Genomic DNA, 19,346 nt, shown 5'->3' on the forward strand with positions numbered 1-19,346 from the left:
TTCATGGTAGCTTAAAGTTGGTCTTCGTACCATAATTTTAATAATCAATTTTCCCATCACTTTTGGTTTTAAGCATGGGAATTAAACCTTTCTAGTTAGTATCCTCTTTTCAGGCTCCACTGGTTGTTAATGAAATTATGCTGAACCAGAATACCCTTGAAAATGTGGTGAAAGCCATATGGTGACACTATTGTTCATTGATTAACAAGTAAATTACTTAATGAGAAGTTTGCTAAACAAATTCTTTTTGTCTTCATCTTGTACTAGAAAGTACTCCCAATTCTGCTTTTTCATTCCTTATAAATTATCTTATTACAGGTGGGTCCCCAGGTCCTGGGGGCCAACTAGCAGGAACCAACCTCCAGGTGACAGTCATGATTCCATTCAGTGATGATCCCTTTGGAGTTTTTATCTTGGATCCAGAGTGCCTAGAGAGAGAAGTGGCAGAAGATGTCCTCTCAGAAGATGATATGTCTTATATCACCAACTTTACCATTCTGAGGCAGCAGGGTGTCTTCTGTGATGTACGAGTAGGCTGGGAAATACTGTCTAGTGAGTTCACTGCTGGTTTGCCTCCAATGATAGATTTTTTGCTGGCTGGAATTTTTCCCAGCACTGTGCATTCACAACCGCACATGAGGCGTCACCATAGTGGAACAGATGCTTTGTACTTCAGTGGGCTAGAGGGTGCATTTGGAACTGTTAATCCAAAATACCATCCCTCAAGGAACAACTCAATTGCCAACTTTACATTTTCAGCTTGGGTAATGCCCAATGCCAATACGAATGGATTTGTTTTAGCAAAGGATGATGGTAACGGAAGCATCTACTATGGGGTAAAAATTCAAACAAATGAATCCCACGTGACACTTTCCCTTCATTACAAAACTCTGGGTTCCAATGCTACATATATCGCCAAGACAACAGTCATGAAATACTTAGAAGAAAATGTTTGGTTGCATCTTCTAATTATCCTCGATGATGGTATAATTGAATTCTACCTTGATGGAAATGCAATGCCCAGAGGAATCAAGAGTCTAAAAGGAGAAGCCATTACTGATGGTGAGTGTTATCTTTACAATTAGGACCCTGAATTTTGAGTTTTTAAAAATTTTGACTTCTTAAAAAGGCTAGTGGGTATTTAAAAATCTGCTTGTGTATTGGTTTATTTTTTTAAATAAAACTACATGTCTACCAAGACCATAAGTTCTATGCTGAGTGTTGCAGAAATGAATCAGGCAGAGTCTCTGCCCTTAAAGTACCTGAAATAGGCTCTGGGAGAGAGGTGTGCAAACAGATCACTTCAACACATTGTAGGAAGAAAGAAAAAATTAATAAGGAAGAAAGAGAAAAATTCTTCTTGTGATGGTAGGAGGGATGGGTGTGATATTCCAGGTAGAAAAGAGAACAAAAGTGTAGAAGTGTGAAGCAGAGTATTGTATCTGGAGAACTGCTGTCAGCTCAGTGTTCTGGAGGTAAAGGGTGGTGGAGATAAGGTTAAAGAGGAATCAAAAGAAAATCATATTGAACAATCCAGCAATTACAGGGGTTTATAGTATCAGGAGTTAAATTGATGAATTCTATGGTGTGCTTTAAAGAGAGAATCCTTGTCTTTAAGCTGAATTATGTGCTGTTTCCTTGAGAAACACACTTGTGTGCATGTTTATGTACAAATATCAGTTATCTCTGTTATAATCACCAGTTCCCTCCCAGCGCCTCTATCCTATAATTTGATTCTGTTTTTTTATTTAGTAGGAAAGTAGAGCAGAGCTTATATGGTTATATCTTAACAGAATATTTTCCTTCTGAACCTCCTGCATTAGATATCTGGTTGTATTTTTTCTTTCCTAGTAGGGAAAAAGATGGGCAAAAGAACAAGATACACACAGTACTGATTTCAACCTGAAGAACTGTGCTTACAACAATCTGTGGCATTAAATTATTAATCTTTTGATTGTGTGAATATATGCATGTGTCTGTTAACATTGATGTTAACATCAATTTTTTTGACATGATGTTAACCACTGTGATGACATGGTGGTAGAATGGGAAAGACTGGGGAAAGTAAGAGCTGGTGTTTATATAGCTTACTGCAAAGAACATATGTTGTCTATGTAATTTGTAGCTTAGAAATAAAATTGAAAAGGTATATATATATTTTTAGGTTATTAATGAAATATAGGATATTTTATGTATATTATAAAATATATAAAAGTGTATAGAGCTGTACAGGTAGATGAATTTTTAAAAATTTTAAATTCATCAGTTTCAGCACTCCATGTAACCAGCCCCCAGATCAAGAAACAGTGTTCCGGAAGCCCCGTTTGGCTCTTCTCTAGTCATTGACTCATCACCATGCCCAACTACTGTTGCCATTTCTAAGAGCATAAGATAGTTTTAAGTGTTTTTATAATTTATGTAAATAGAATTGAGCAGTGCGTATGCTTGAGTGTCTGGGGTTTGTTCAGTATTGTGTGTGAAGTTCATCTGTATTTTTGTCTATTGTAGATATTTCACTCTCATTACTATATAGTCAGTCCAGAACCTCTGGAGAAGGCATGGAGGCAATCCCAAATCACTGCCAAACTCTCATCTTACATAAATATCTTAGTTGAGTTATTGGAGAGGGAATAAGTAAAGTAATAAGAATTGGTGAATTCCTAAAGAGGGTTATTATTGATGCATAGTAAATAGTTGAGCTGCATATTGTTATTATCATGAAAAAGTCCCTAAAACTCATATAATGTTCCTGGGAAGGAATATTTCTTTTTCTACATTTATTGCATTAGTTGTTTGGATTAAAAGTTATTTTTGGTCCACAAAAACTTCTTTTGCTGAACTCTCACAGCTTCATTTAACTCAAGGTGAATTTCTAACAGATCAAGAATTGAAATTCTCAAAGAATAGTAATACTAAAGTTTTAAAACTGTGACTGAATTGAATCATTCCATTCTTAGATGTGCAAGGAAATTTTTAGATTTCCCAGAAGAAATATCTATCCAAATATATACATATACCTCTGTATATACACGTACATACGCATGTACAACATATCCTTTGGTACAAAATATCTTAAATCCCAGCGATTACTTTACTGATTCATTTTTCCTTATAATAGATAGCCTTTATTTAATTGTGTTCTAGTTATGCGAAAGCTTTACTTACCTAATAAGACTTTTTAATAAAATCGCTTCAGTTTCTGAATCACACTTGTAATTCAGGACAGGATAGTTGTGGTTATTGTAGCATTTAAACCCATTTCTAATTTCAGGTCCAGGAACACTGAGAATTGGGGCAGGAGTGAATGGCAATGATAGATTTACAGGTCTGATGCAGGATGTGAGGTCCTACCAGCGGAAATTGACCCTTGAAGAAATTTACGAACTTCATGCCATGCCAGCAAAGAGTGATTTACACCCTGTTTCTGGATATCTGGAATTCAGACAGGGAGAAACTAACAAATCATTCATTATTTCTGCAAGAGATGACAATGAAGAGGAAGGAGAAGAATTATTCATTCTTAAACTAGTCTCTGTATGTGGAGGAGCTCGCATTTCTGAAGAGAATACTACAGCAAGATTGGTAATACAAAAAAGTGACAATGCCAATGGCTTGTTTGGTTTCACAGGAGCCTGTATACCAGAGGTAAGTAGTGAGTCTGGTGAATTTCAGAGTTAAAAAGTTCATCCTTAATGGATTTGTTTGGGAGTGGGCTTTCTTTCATTTGGTAAGATTGCCTGAGTATTGACGCTAGGCCCAGAAGTATGCTATAGCCAGCGGTGCAAATGTAAATTATAAGGTCTTTTCTCTTATAAGTTCACAGTTTGAATCAGAAGCTTAATAAGCTGAGGGAAGTAATAATAAGTTAGCAAATGAAACTTTAGCAATTATCTTTAAAGTTAATGCATTTCACAGAATGCATAATTGTACTCCACATGTAATTTACTTTTTGGCTACTGTGTAAGTAAATGAAATAATATATATTGAAAGCTTCTATGAAAAATTGTAATTGAGACTTTATTAAAATATGATTTTTTGAGGTTTTTTTCCCCACATATGAAACGTTCTTAAGTAACGGTGTTCTTCCATGTTGGATGTAAATGCCTTTCTTATCACCCATCTTGGCCAGCTTAATTCATTAGGCAGTTTTACTGCCCTTATCAGTCCTTTCCAAGTGTTCAGGGATTCGTAATCATCTTGGTTTCCTGTTCGGTAATGTGAGATCTTATGAAACCGCTTCACAGGTGTTGTGTGTGAAGCAACAGCTCAGTGTCCATGAAAGGATGCCAACGAACAAGAGAGGCTTTCCTTCTGCAAGTTGATTCTTGTAGGTTTAGAGGGGTGCATATGTAAATTGAAGCAATTAAGAAAAACATGAATGGGTAGAGCTTGAAAAAAATATCTAGGTCATCGGGCTCATTGTATCAATAGCTCAAATTGGGGTGCCTGGCTCTCTGGAGTGTTTTATGGCCCCTCTTATTCTTTGGTTTGGTGACAGTCATAAGAGATCTTCAATAAGTGTTCTTTTTCTATGCCAGAAATAGAATATCCTAGACAGGGAGGACAAATGTCATACAAATCTATGACTTAAAAGAGAAGTATGTTTATCTATAATGATAATACGTTTAGATACTTAGTTGTCAAAGAACTTTACATGTTAGTTTTTTATGCACCTTTCTGACAATTCATAATGTAGCTGCAACAAATATTAATTATTACCTTCTCCACTTCGTGGAGTTAGAAACGGCAGCTTAGAGACCTGAGAAAATAACTAACCCTAGTTGAATTAAATGAGATAGGATGAAATACCTGATTCACAGTGTGGCAATTACTAGTATTTAATAAATACTTATTTTCTCCCCCCGCCTTTTTTGTTTCTAAGATACAGTGGGAAGAACTGGAACTTGAACTTATGTCTCGTGAATTCTAACCTGTTGTCTTTCCCCCATGTATGTTTGATATCATCATGTCTATTTTTAAAAAGACAAAGTGACTTCCATCAGGTTGTGAGAACCATTCTGTGCCATCTAAAATCAGCTTCCCTTCATATCTCTTCATGACCCGGCACCTGCCTATGGCTCTGACTTCTTGTGTAATTCTCCTCTTTGGTCAGTATGTTTCAGTCAGACTTGCCTTGTTTCAGTTCCAATCTCAGGACATCAGCACTTCCTAGCCTTTCAATCTGGAATGCTCTTATTCCACATCCTCAGAATTAGTCATTCAAGTCTCAGCTCCAAAGACATCTACTCAGTGAAGACTTTTTAATTTAAAGTAATCCTCCCACTTCTCCTAACTGGTCACTCTCCATCCTTTCACCTAGTTTTACTTTTTTTTGTAGCATTGATCACACGCTTCAATTTGTTTGTAAGTCTTCAGTGCTGGCTTGTCTCACAATTTCCATTGATAGATTGTGTTGGTGTTGGTTTAGTTCCACCTAGGTATGCACCTTTGTTCCCAGATATTTCAGAATTTGAACAGGGCCAGTCAACCTTTGATTGCAGAAGAGAACTTCCTTATAGGAGCCACAGCATCTATAGTTGTATAACCGCTGGAAAGAAAAAGAAAACTTGACTGGTTATTCTCCAAGCCCACTTGAGAGAGAAATAGAATACATATATGTTGGAAAGAGTAAAGTTTAGATGGTTAAATTGGAAAAGTGTTGTGTCTAAAAGATCAGATATTGGAATTTGATTGTTAGGAAGATTACAGAATTTTCATTCCTGAAAGTCTTAAGAATTGAAGTATAAAACTCCTACTTTCATCTTGGTGTGATTTGAAGACAGGAGTGATATGAAATATTTTTGTCGTGATGACCATCATCAATATTTATTGATTGCTTACTGAAGTCATTCTCAAAGTGTAGCACAAGAACCCCTAGGGGTTCCTGAGATCTTTCAGGAGTTCTACAAAAGTCAAACCTAATTTTATAAAATACTATGATGTCTTTTTCATTTTATTGACATTTGCACTGCAAAAGCAATGGTTGCCAAAACTGCTAGCTGCTAGTGCCTTTGTATGAATCAAGGCAGTGGCACCAAACTGTACCAGTTGTCACTGTTTTATTTATCACCACACACCTGTAGTTTAAAAGGTGAAAATTTCACTTGAGTATCTTTGATGAAACAGTACAAAACATTAATTTGATAAAATTTCTACCCTTGAATACCCACCTTTTTAACATTCTGTATTGTGAAATGAGAAGCACAAATAAAGCACTTCTGCTACATTAACAAAACATGATAGTTGTGAAGAAAAGTGTTTGTGCACATACTGAGTTGTGAGCTGAACTGGCTGCTCTTTTCGTGGAACACCATTTTTACTTGAAAAATAACCAACAAAGTTTGGTTATTCAGACTTGGGTATCTGGCAGGCATTTTCATGGAAATGAATGAAGTGAGTCAGTGACTACCAGGAAAACGACTGATAGTATTTGTTGCCAATGATAAAAATTTGAGCTTTCAAACAAAAATTAGAGTTGTTGGGACATTTTACCTGCCAAAGTGAGCTTGATGGTTTCCCAATACTTAAAGACTTTTCAGATAAGATCGATAGTGATATTAGCAAGTGTGATTTACTTATTTTGTATAATGAAATACATCAACATTTGGAAGATCTGTATAACTCAGTGAACCAATATTCTCCAAATAATCAACGTGTATTGTTACAAAATCATGCATGGGTAAAGATTGATTTAAAGTGCAAGGTAGACCAATGGATTTTAATGTATTAAGAGTATGATTCCACATTGCAACTAAACTACTAAGCAATTAAGCAATTGCTTAATTAAGCAATTGCTTAATTCTAAAAATAGAATTGAGAGATGGAGAATTTAAGAATAGGAAGACCTATTCTAAAAGATATTCCAATTTCTTGCTCCATGTAATTTCTAAACATTATCTTAAATTACGTAAATAAAAATACTTTTCACATGAAAAATGCACACACATGTATGTATACATATGTATATGTATATATGTCAGAAATAGCAAAAAGATATTAAACATAATATCAGTGCCCTCCTTTACCTGACTATTGTCTCCCCACCAGGAATTTCTCCAGGCTGTCCCCACTGGATAGTTTATACCACCCTCAAAATGATTTCACCAAATCCACTCGATTACTTCTTGTGTCTGTGCCTAGAAAGTTCTCCCTGATGTCATGTTACACTCTTTTTACACCTGACTTTTTGTGCTGAACTCATCATAAAATCATGAGTTTGTTTTCCTCTTTAGAGTTACCCAGATAAAGGGTTGTGCTTTTTTAAAAAAAATCATTTGTAACCGTAGCATCTAGCATACTGGCTGACACACAAGAGGTTTCAATGAATGAATTACATGTGTAGTTAATTAATTATTATTATTTCTGCTTTTATTTATCCCTTTAAAGGAATGAGCGGAAAAACTAATGATTGTAAATACTTTTTAGCAGTCAAAAATATGTCCGGAGGAATGTAGAGGCCGCCTTAGAGAGGGAGAAAGTTATAGAATTAAGTTTATGGTAAAAGGATTTCAGGAAAGCCTTGTAATTTTATCACTGATTTGAATTGGTGTATACTTATAAAGAACTTATGTTCAATTTCAGATTGCAGAGGAGGGATCCACCATTTCATGTGTGGTGGAGCGAACCAGAGGAGCTCTGGATTATGTACATGTTTTTTACACCATCTCACAGATCGAATCTGACGGTGTTAATTACCTTGTTGATGATTTTGCTAATGCCAGTGGAACTATCACATTCCTTCCTTGGCAGAGATCAGAGGTAAACTCTACCTTCTCTGTTTCTTTGAAAGCCTCCTGGAAAGCTTTTCCTGATCTGTCTGTTCTGTAATTTATTTGCAGCTTCCTGCTTTTTAAGCAATTTAGAATATTTAGGCAATTAGTTATATATCGTGGCATAAAATATTTTTGTATTTATTTCTGCAATGAAAAATTAAGGATGTTAAATAATGTCTGTTATATCTGTTCTTTAATCTCAATATAATAAAGGTGGTATAGCTTGAAGATTTATCATTGTGGGTTTTTGGTTATTACAGATACAATGAGAAACTGCAGAATTCTTAATGGTACTCTTCCTGTCAGCCAAGAGGAATTCCTAAAACTGTAATATCATTTTATTTTTAAATTTGGAAAAAATAGGTAATTTTTCTTTGTTTTGAAAGTAAAAGCGATCACCAGTTTTATCAGACGCTTTCCGTGAATCGTTGTCTGATTTCTGAATAGATGCTCCAGAAATAAGTGACACTTACTGTAAGTGAAATTGAGATGAGACCTTCTCCTATATAAATTTTTTTTTACATTCTAATATAAAATGTCTGATACGTTGGAATATTCATATCAGTATAATTTTTCATTAGAAATGTAAATAGTTTATAGGTCATCAGGGATAAATAGTAAAATAACTTAAGACTTGCAAATATCTTTGAAGACATTTCTAAGGGACTTAGGAGTTGATTGGATGAAAGAGATAAAATTAGGAAAAATTTAAAATATTCTTAAGATTTAAAGAGTTCAAGCTAAAGAAGAGTGATCAAATCTCTATAATTTGGGGGAAGAAGGAAACAAATTAAATAACTTATAACAGAAGTTCCCAATAGCAGTCTGTAAATAAGAGCCATGATAAATGTTTTACTGGTCTTTGGTAAAATGAGGAAAATTAGGACAATGAGTAAGTTTTCGTAAGGCTGAAATTATTCCATTTAAAGGACTATAGTTTATTCTGATCCTGTCTTTTTCACTTCTTTTTTGGATTTAAATTGCTATTTCTTTTATCAAGTAACAGTGATGATATGTGATAACTTTTTAATGTTCCCACTTGGAAAACAGAGTTGATCCTCAACATTTTCCCCTGGAAAATTTACCTGCTATGAAATAAAAATATAACTGGGAACCACTGTTCTGTAAAGAGTATTCATATATATTTTGGAAGAGCTAAGAGTTAATAAAAGTTTGGTCAGGAAAATAGTCGTGTATGCTCCTGTCAAGATTTATTTAAAATATTTTCCTCTGTCATTTTAAAATTTCTTTAAAAAATAATTGACCTTTCAAGCAACAATAACATTGAATACTGGGGTTGGTTTATAGCGCTGTGCCTGCTGGATCTACACTAGCTTCTCAGTCTTACTAAGCCAGAGACTGGATACTGAGGTATCTGCTGATGCTCTGTGACTATGCTTTCCAGCACAGACAGCAGTCAGGTGACCTCCACTTGGCTATTGCCTTCCAGATGTCTGGGGAGTGCATTTAATTAAATACACTTAAATCACATCTAGAAACCTAGCGGCAAGACAGTCTGGGAAGAGTGTGTGTGTGTGTTTTGCTGCAGTACAGGAATGTATAGTGGAAATGTGTTTTTCAAGTGTTTTAAAATGGCCCATTAGTTATGAAATCAGTTGAGTGAGTTATGAGGAAGATTTTCAAAAGAGAATAGAAAATAGCAGAGTGTATAACATATAGTAAAGGTAAATACTGTTTTGTGTACTGAGTCACCATGTGAGATACATTTATACCTTGATAGGGTCTTCAGTTTCAAACTCTTCATTTCACTAACTGAATTGAGCGAGTACTTTGGTATGCTTCAATACTTTAAAAATGTTAATTGCTTCATTTTTAATGTACATCTTGATGTTTTGGTATTGCTTTTCATAGCAACATTTGTCAGCTTACTTTCTAGGGGCAAGATATTTTAAATCTTCAGACCACTATTGTTCCCTTTAGTTAAAAAATAATGACAAGATTTGGGTAGAAGTGTCATTTTTATACTTTGAGCACATTGACCATGCCATGTATTACTTTATTAATTAAAATTTTGATTAAAATGAACATTAAAACCAAATTCAGATTCTGTCTTGGGCCTACATTAAAAAAAAAGTTCTCCAAATGCTTTTAGGCCTAATGACTAGTGTTTTGGAGATTGCATTTGGAGTTACAGTTTGTTTTCAGACTGTTGTCACCCTCCTTTCTGGAAGAAACCAGGAAATCATACATCATTCCTTCCTGTCCCTCACTCCCTGTGCTCAGTCTTTAAGGCCTTGGTCTTCTATTTCCAGAACAAATTAAAATCCATCCATTTTTCCTCATCTCCATTGTCACTGAATTAGTTCAGTAGCTCATTAATTCTGGTCAGTCACCTCCTAACTCAGCACCTTGCGTCCTTTTTTGCTCTGTCCACTCTGTTTACACTCTGCCATGGTATTGATTCTAAAATGGAATTCTCATTTTGTCAGTCCCCTGCTTATGATTCTTCCATTTTCCTTTACTCTCTGTGGAGTGAAGTTCATTTTTTTAATGATAGCATGAACTGTCCCTATGATCTTGACTCCTGTTTATCTGTCCAGACTGCTCTCCCACTCTAGCCTTAGTGGTCTAATTGTAGATACCCAGATGTCTTATTCTTTCATGCTGTTGTTCCTTTTACTTGGAATGTCCTTCCTCATTATTACTCATAACTACAACTAATTCATTAAGACTTGCTTCAGACTTGTCTGTTGTAAAACCTTTACCAGATAGAGTTGATTGTTTTGTTCTCAGTTTACTTTGTGCATAACTCTATCATGACATTTTTGCATTGCATTTTAAATGTTTTTCCACAGATCTCTCTCCTACAGAAGACAGTGGGTCTCTTAGCGACTGGGGCCATTTCTAGCCCTGGCACATTGCAGATGTCAAAACATGCTTGTTCAGTTAATAAAAGAAGGAGGAATGGTTTTTTTCACTTCAAATTTTGACTTATATATTGTAGAGCATGGCTGAGTTATTGCTACTTCCTTTCCTAATTTTTTTGAGCAGTTTGTGTATGCCAGACTTATAGGGCTCATTGTAGATCTGTTTTCTAGCATTTATTGTGGATCTGTTTTCTAGCATGCGGCTGCTAGATATGTCAGGCTTTCCTTAGGCCAGAACTAGACATGGATACATTGTCCTTTCCTATTGCCTTACCGCATTCTATCAGATAACATGCAGTTCCTTAACCAGGAACTCTATACCCTGAGGTTGGTAATACCACTGTCTTTGGTACAAAGAATATATGATACTATATTGATATATCAATGTGTAATATATGGTATGACATTAATACATGACTAGGATATTTTTATACAGAAAGTATTACTCTTCAACACCCATTATTGATTAAAGAATTAATTTCTCAGATCTCTCTCTCTCTTTCTTTCTCTCTCGCTCTCTATTTTTATGTCTAAGTTTGTGTAGAAATCTGTCATGTTAAAAAGTAACTTTGTTTGGCTGCTTTATTTTCTTCTGATAAGTGGCACATAATTTCTGCATGCCTCATTGCTTAATGCCTTTGGATTTTTATATTTATAGGTCCTGAATATTTATGTCCTTGATGATGATATTCCGGAGCTTAATGAGTATTTCCGTGTGACATTGGTTTCTGCGGTTCCTGGAGATGGGAAACTAGGTTCAACTCCTACCAGTGGTGCAAGCATAGACCCTGAAAAGGAAACAACAGATATCACCATCAAAGCTAGTGATCATCCATATGGTAACCAAGCCCTTTTGCAAGAATAATCCCCTCTTCTCTGGGTGTACTTGATCTCGCTAAGGGTTTAAGGGACTTCTGCAAATGATTGAAGTAGAACTCCTTTGGATGCTCTAACTTCCGGGCTCTTGGAACTTCTAAGCTGCCATTTTGAGGGACAGTGCTTATGAAAAAAATATAAGGATCGATTTCTAAAGTTTAATAATATATTTTGAAAAGTATTTTTAAATGCAGGATTATTTTAAATGAAAAAAGTATTTTAATTCATGGTAATCAAATTTTTTTTTAAATCAAATTTTTTTTTACTTTTGAAAATTGTCCTACTGTGATATGTTAACACCTAATTGAAATACTTTGTAATTTATATTTTATTTGACTTCAAGAAGTAGCGTTACCACTGTCTGTTTATATTAGTTTCTTTTTGTCTTATGCTGAAAAGTGATAATTTTCTTAATTGGGAAACTATCATAGATGTCTGTCATAATAAGTTGAGACTGTTTTCTGCATTGAAAAGTAATAGTTCTTTTGTAGGAATAAAGCAAGACCATCCAATAAAAGATCTGTGAAGGAAACCTGGGAAGTTCTTCAACTCTGATTTTCATACTTAAATTTTCAAAAAAGTGTGTTGCAAATTCTTTAGGGTGCCATTAATTTTGTTCTGCTATAAATTTAAGGATGAATTCTAGAGAGTCAAATATGAGTAAATGTTTGATAATAATATTTTAAAACTCCATCACTATTCTTTTTATTGATGCTTCCATTAAAAAAAGCTTTCTTTGGGTGGAGACAAGGAAAATTAGCATTTTAATTTTTAACATCCTGAAAAGTTACTAACATATTCTGTCAAGAGCATGTTAGTCAAATCTTCACTCAAGTCTTTTCTAAATGAGAGCCCTCTGAATTTTATCCTGGTGATCAAAATAATTGTGTAAGATTGTTTCAAGTGAATAAGAGATTCTTCCACAGATAATTGGGGCAAGAATGCCCTGCTTCTCTTTGTATCTGCCAGGCTTGCTACAGTTCTCCACTGGGCTGCCTCCCCAGCCTGAGGACACAATGACCCTGCCCGCAAGCAGTGCTCCACACATCACCGTGCAAGAGGAAGATGGAGAAGTTAGGTTGCTGGTCGTCCGTGCTCAAGGGCTCCTGGGGAGGGTTATGGCGGAATATAGAACAGTATCACTGACAGCATTTAGTCCTGAGGACTACCAGGTAAATCACTTAATCCTTTTGAAGCAGTATTTATACTCTTAAAACAGACACGGTCCTCTTGGGGGATTGGAAGGGACTTGGCACTGTACCTGGAACTTACTAAACAAGGAAAAGAAGCATTGATGGCTTTTCAGCCTTTAAATTTCTGTGAATTAAAGTATTTCAGTCCACTGAAGCCTGACACTTAAATAGCTGTCATATTGATTTCTCTTGTACCTTATATTTGTCATAGGCTTCATTTGTATTATTTAAGTTATAGGTTTTAATCATATATATTTAAAATTATGTTTCTTACACATTTTAAATCCTCTTGTCTGTGTCCATTGAACAACACCAAAATTGTAAAAATGTTATATGTCTATGTCATTTCAATTTTAATTTTTTTTTTCTCCAAATGAGAACCAGTGTGGTACTGGCAAAAAAACAAAACAAAACAAAACAAAACAAAAAAACCTGGAATTTGAAACTGGGCAGAACTGGGTTTAAATTGACCTTCTAAATATGTGGCCTTGGGAGACTCAGTCTTTCCTGACCTCAGTTTCCTTATTTGTAAGGGAGAGATAATATCTGCTGGGCCGGGCCACTCTGAGGATTGATGGCAGCATTTTAAGTGTCACGTATAGTACGTGGAACATATATAGTAACCCTCAATAACTGTTGCCTAGTCTTATTATCACCAATACTCATATTAAGTGAATGCTCATAATTTCTTCTCAGCTATACTTCTCAGGAAGTATTTTATATCCTTCAACATTTGTTTTCCCAAAGAATCTTTTTCTTTAAATTTAATATTAGTTTTCTTGATTTTCCTCTTATTCCTAATAAGACCTGTACAAGGATGTAGTCTTAAGTAATTTGTACACACTTTTTCTCCCAAACCCCAGAAAACTTGGCTAATTGCATTCAATTAATTTTGGCTGTATTGCAGTTAGCAGAGTTTTCTTTGCTAACTGCAAGAAGATGATTTCTTCTTTCTCAAACGCATTTATTGGGCAAGTTATATTTCTCTTGCCCTGACATTTATTTTGTCTTTAGTTTGGTATGTAGTATACTTCATAGGGCATCTCAGCTTGGCTCAGTATTGTCTTCTCTGTGTTCTGTTAAAGAAATACTTTAGTCCTTATATTGATGGTCTTTTTAAAGTTTTTTTTAGCTTTATTGAGGTATAATTGACAAATAAAAATTATATATATTTAAGATTTACAACTTGATATTTTGATACACATATACATTGTGAAATGATTACCACAGTAAGCTAATTAACATATCCATCACCTCACATAGATATAATTTTCTTTCCCTCCCTTCCTTCTTTCTTTCCTTCCTTCCTTCCTCTCTTTCTTTCAAGATGCTTAAGATCTACTCTCTTAGCAGATTTCAAGTGTACAATATAGTATTGCTCCAGAACTTACTCACCTTGCATAACTGAAACTTTGCATCCTTTGATAACTTCTCCTTATTTTCCTCTTCTTCCAGCTCCTGGCAAGCACCCTTCTAGTCTAGTTTCTGCTTCTATGAGTTTGACTGTTTTAGGTTCCACGTATTAGTGAGATCATGAAGTATTTGTCTTTCTGTGTCTGGCTTATTTTACTTAGCATGGTGTTCTTCAGGTTCATCCCTGTTGTGGCATATGACAGGATTTTTTTTTTTTTTTTTAAGGCTGAATAATATTCTGTTCTATCTATCTACTATCTAATTTTCTTCATTCATCTGCTGAAAGACATTTAGGTTGTTTTCATATCTTGGCTACTGTGAATAATGCTTCAGTGAACATGGGAATGCAGATATCTCTTCAACATAGTGAATTCATTTCCTTTGGATATATATCCAGGAGTGGAATTACTAGATCATATGACGGTTCTATTTTTAAGTTTTTGTGGACCCTGCATGCCGTTTTCTATAATTGCTATATGAATTTGCATTCCTACCAACAGTGTACAAGCATTTCTTTTTCTCCACATCCTTTCCAATACTTGTCATCTCTTGTCTTTTTAACAGTATCCATTCTAACAGGTGTGAGGTGATATCTCATTGTGCTTTTGATTTGCATTTCCATGATGATTAGTGATGATTTGCACCTTTTCATATAGCTGTAGCCCATTTGTACGTCTCCTTTTGAGAAATGTCTATTCAGGTCCTTTATTCATTAAAAAAATTTTAAAAAAATTATACAATTTTTAAAGGTTATGTTCCATTTACAGTTATTATAAAATATTGGCTATATTCTACATGTTATACAGTACATCCTTGAGCCTATCTTACACCCCATAGTACCTCCCACTCCCTCAGCCCTACATTGCCTCGCTACCCCACTGGTAACCATACTTTGTTCTCTATATCTGTGAGTCTGCTTTCTTTTTCTTATATTCACTAGTTTGTTGTATTGTTTAGATTCCACACATAGGTAATATCATACAGTGTTTGTCCTTCTCTGTCTGACTTATTTCACTTAGCATAATGCCCTCTAAGTCCATCCATGTTGCTACAGATGGCAAAATTTCATCCTTTTAATGGCTGAGTAATATTCCATTGTATGTATATAGATATATATATATATATATATATATATATATATCCATATCTTCTTTATCCATTCATCTGTTGATGGACACTTAGGTTGCTTTCATATCTTGGCTATTGTAAATAATGCTGCTATGAACATTGGGTTGCGTGTTTCTTTTCAAATTAGTGTTTTGGGTTTTTTTTGGATATATATACTCAAGAATGGAATTGCTGGGTCATATGGTCGTTATATTTTTAGTTTTTAGAGAAACCTCCATACTGCTTTCCACTGTGGCTGCACCAATTTACATTCCCACCACCAGTGTATGAGGATTCCCTTTTCTCCACATCCTTGCCAACATTTGTTATTTGTGCTCTTTTTGATGATAGCCATTCTGACAGGTGTGAGATGATATCTCATTGTGGTTTTGATTTGCATTTCCCTGATGATTAGCTATGTTGAGCATCTTTTCATGTGCCTGTTGTCCATCTACATTTCCTCTTTGGAGAAATGTCTATTCAGTTCTTCTGCCCATTTTTTATTTGGGTTTTTTTTTATGTTGAGTTGTATGAACTGTTTATATATGTTGGATATTAATCCCTTGTTGGTCATATCATTTGCCAATATTTTCTCCCATTCAGTAGGTTGTCTTTACATTCTGTCGATGGTTTCCTTTGCTGTGCAAAAGCTTTGAAGTTTAATTAGGTCCCATTTGTTTACTTTTGCTTCCATTGGTCTGTGTGTCTGTTTTTGTGCCAGTACCATACTGTTTTGATTACTGTAGCTTTGTAGTGTAGTATGAAGTCAGGGAGTTTGATTGCTCCAGCTCTGTCCTCAAGATTGTTTTGGCTATTCAGAGTCTTTTGTGTTTCATACAAATTTTAAAATTATTCTAGTTCTGTGAAAAATGACATTAAGGGACTTCCCTGGCAGTCCAGTGGTTAAAACTTCACCTTCCAATGCAGGGGGTGCAGGTTGATCCCTGGTTGGGGAGCTAAGATCCCACATGCCTCGTGGCCAAAAAACCAAAACATAAAACAGAAGCAATATTGTAACAAATTCAATAAAGACTCTAAAAAAGTGGTCCACATCAAAAAAACTTTAAAAAAATGACTAATATTTTGATAGGGATTGCATTGAATCTGTAGATTGCCTTGGGTAGTATGGTCATTTCAGCAATACTGATTCTTCCAATTTAAGAACACGGTATATCTTTCCATCTATTTGTGTCGTCTTCAGTTTCTTTCATCATCATCGTATAGTTTTTGGAGTACAAGTCTTTTACTTCCTTAGGTAGGTTTAGTCCTAGGTATTTTATTCTTTTTGACGTGATTGTAAATGTGACTGTTTCCTTAATTTCTCTGATACTTTGTTGTTAGTGTATAGAAATGCAACAGATTTTTGTATATTAATTTTGTATCCTGCAACTTTACCAGATTCATTGATGAGCTCTAGTAGTTTTATGGTGGTCTCTTTAGGATTTTCTATGTATAGTATCATGTTGTCTGCAAACAGTGACAGTTTTACTTTTTCCTTTCCAATTTGGATTCCTTTTATTTTTTTTCTTGTCTGACTGCTGTGTCTAGGACTTCCAATACTATGTTGAATTAAAGTGGCGAGAGTGGGTATCCTTGTCTTGTTCCTGATCTTAGAAGAAATGCTTTCAGCTTTTCACCATTGAATATGTTGTTAGTTGTGGGTTTGTCATATATGGCCATCCCCAATCTCCAGTTGGATTATCATTTTCTTTAATAACTAAAACAAAATGAAATAAACAAAAAAAATCTATGTATGTATCCTTCATGACTATCAGAAAGCTAATACCCTTTGAGATGTTTCTGAGAATTTTCAGACCATGGGTTGCAGAATGGATGTTGTGTTAGCAGGTATGAAAACAACATGAATCTCATTGTACACCTCCATTAGAGCTCTTGTGACCAGGTGCATTGTCAATGAGCAGTAATATTTTGAAAGGAATATTTTTTTCTGAGAAGTAGGTCTCTACAGTAGGCTTAAATATTTAGTAAACCATGTTGTCAACAGATGTGCTGTCATCTAGGCTTTGTTGTTCCACTTACAGAGCACAGGTATAGTAGATTTAGCATAATTCTTAAGGGCCCTAGGATTTTTGGAATGGTAAATGAGCACTGGCTTCAACGTAAAGTCACCAGCTGCATTAGCCCCTGATAAGAAAGTTAGCCTGTCTTTTGAGGCTTTGAATCCTGCCATTGAATTCTCCTGTCTAGTTATGAAAGTCCTAGATGGTGTTTTCTTCCAGTGTAACACTGTTTTAACTACATTGAAAATCTCTTGTTTCGTGCAGCCACCTTCATTCATTATCTTAGTCAGATCTCCTGGATAACTTGCTGAAGCTTCTACATCAGCACTTGCTGTTTCACCTTGTACTTCTGTGTTATAGAGATGGCATCTTCCCATCAACCTTATGAACTAACCTCTGCTAGCTTCAAACTTTTCTTCTGCAGCTTCCTTACCTCTCTCAGCCTTTATGGAACTGAAGAGAGTTAGGGCCTTGCTGTAGATTAGGCCTTGGCTTAAGGGAATGTTGTGGCTGGTTTGATTTTCTACATAACTACTAAAACTTTCTCCATATCATCAATAAGGCTGTTTTGTTTTCTTATCATTCATGAGTTCACTGGAGTAGCACTTTTAATTTCCTTCAAGAACTTTTCCATTGCATTTAAAACTTAGCTAACTGTTTGGCTCAAGAGGTGTAGGTTTTGGCCTGTCTTGGCTTTTGACATGCCTTTCTCACTAAGCTTAATAATTATTTCTAGCTTTTGATTTAAAGTGAGAGACATGTGACTCTTCCTTTCACTTGAACACTTAGAGGTCATTGTAGGCTTACTGATCAGCCTAATTTCAATATTGTTGTATCTAAGGGAATAGGAGGCCCCAGAAGAGGGAGAGAGATGGGGGAATGGCTAGTCAGTGGAGCAGTCAGAGCACACACAATTATTAAATTAGCTGTCTTATATGGGTGTAGTTCCCTGTGCCCCAAAACAATTACAATAGTAACATCAAAGATCACTGATCACAGATCACCGTTTACAAATATAACAATAATGAAAAAGTTTGAAGTATTGTGAGAATTACCAAAATGTGACACAGAGACAAGAAGTAAGGGAATGCTATTGGAAAACATGGAACCAATAAACTTGCTCTACGCAGGGTCGCTAAAACCTTTAACTTGTAAAAAATACAATATCTGCAAGGTGCAATAAGGCGAAGTGCAATGAAATAAGTTATGCCTGTAGAAATTTGGAAGTTGGGAACATATACATGACATTAAAAGCCTAGAATATGGTAGCCTTTTCTAGAGATAGGGTCTAGAGGGAATCTGATGAAAAATAGTTTTTCCAGGTCCTAGGAGAATGTTAAAATTGGCAAAGAACACAAAGATGAGCTAAAAAGGTAGGAAAAATAGGAAATGTGGTATCACGGAATACCAGAGAGAGAGAGGGAGTGGCCAATTGTGTAAGATATTGCTAAGGTCAAATAATATGGTTTCCTAAGACAGTCAAATGTTATTTCTGCTGTTAAGATTTGTAGAATTACTCCTTTGATGACTGCACTCTAGGCAAGGTTAATTACTTTCTTTTCTTGAGCTGCTATATGTCTTTTATAGCAGTTGTTTTCTATCCTATGCTTAATACTCCTTAGGGAATGTTTGCGTGGAGATACAGATATGATTTGGCTGTTTTTGAATCCCAAGCATCTAAAATGGTGCAACGCACATGCTGTGTGTTTGAAAATATTGAAAATAATTAGTAAGTGAGTGATTAAGTGCATTGGTACTTGGGTTCCTCAGTTTAGCTTTAGGATCATTAATTGCTCCGCAGAATGAAATATAGTTGTCCACAAAAGCTAACCCTAGAAAAAATTTAAACATCTTTAAAATTTATTGTCATGACTTGAGGGGAAAATGCTTATATTAGATAGTGGGAGAAAAAGGGCCTTAAGACTTTAAATAACTACTTTTCTAGTAGCTATGAACTTTTCTGATGGGAGATCTGTATTGCGAATTGCAATTGTGATATAATCAAGGAAAGATTAATGCCCAGTGGATTGATATTTATTATTGCTAGGGGAAATTTTTGGAACGAAAATACCATTA

General features: G+C 35.2%; 1 protein-coding gene across 1 annotated transcript in view; it reads left to right on the forward strand.

Moving 5' to 3' along the window:
* ADGRV1 (adhesion G protein-coupled receptor V1) overlaps positions 1-19,346 on the forward strand; it is a 531,821-nt gene that overhangs the window by 55,106 nt on the left and 457,369 nt on the right. The window contains exons 20-24 of the mRNA XM_059919079.1: positions 319-1,062; positions 3,272-3,645; positions 7,582-7,758; positions 11,319-11,499; positions 12,506-12,708. Coding sequence (XP_059775062.1) covers positions 319-1,062; positions 3,272-3,645; positions 7,582-7,758; positions 11,319-11,499; positions 12,506-12,708 — 1,679 coding nt within the window. The remainder of the gene's footprint in view (positions 1-318; positions 1,063-3,271; positions 3,646-7,581; positions 7,759-11,318; positions 11,500-12,505; positions 12,709-19,346) is intronic.

Source organism: Balaenoptera ricei, chromosome 3 (assembly GCF_028023285.1).
Source record: "Balaenoptera ricei isolate mBalRic1 chromosome 3, mBalRic1.hap2, whole genome shotgun sequence".
In the NCBI taxonomy this organism is placed as follows: domain Eukaryota; kingdom Metazoa; phylum Chordata; class Mammalia; order Artiodactyla; family Balaenopteridae; genus Balaenoptera; species Balaenoptera ricei.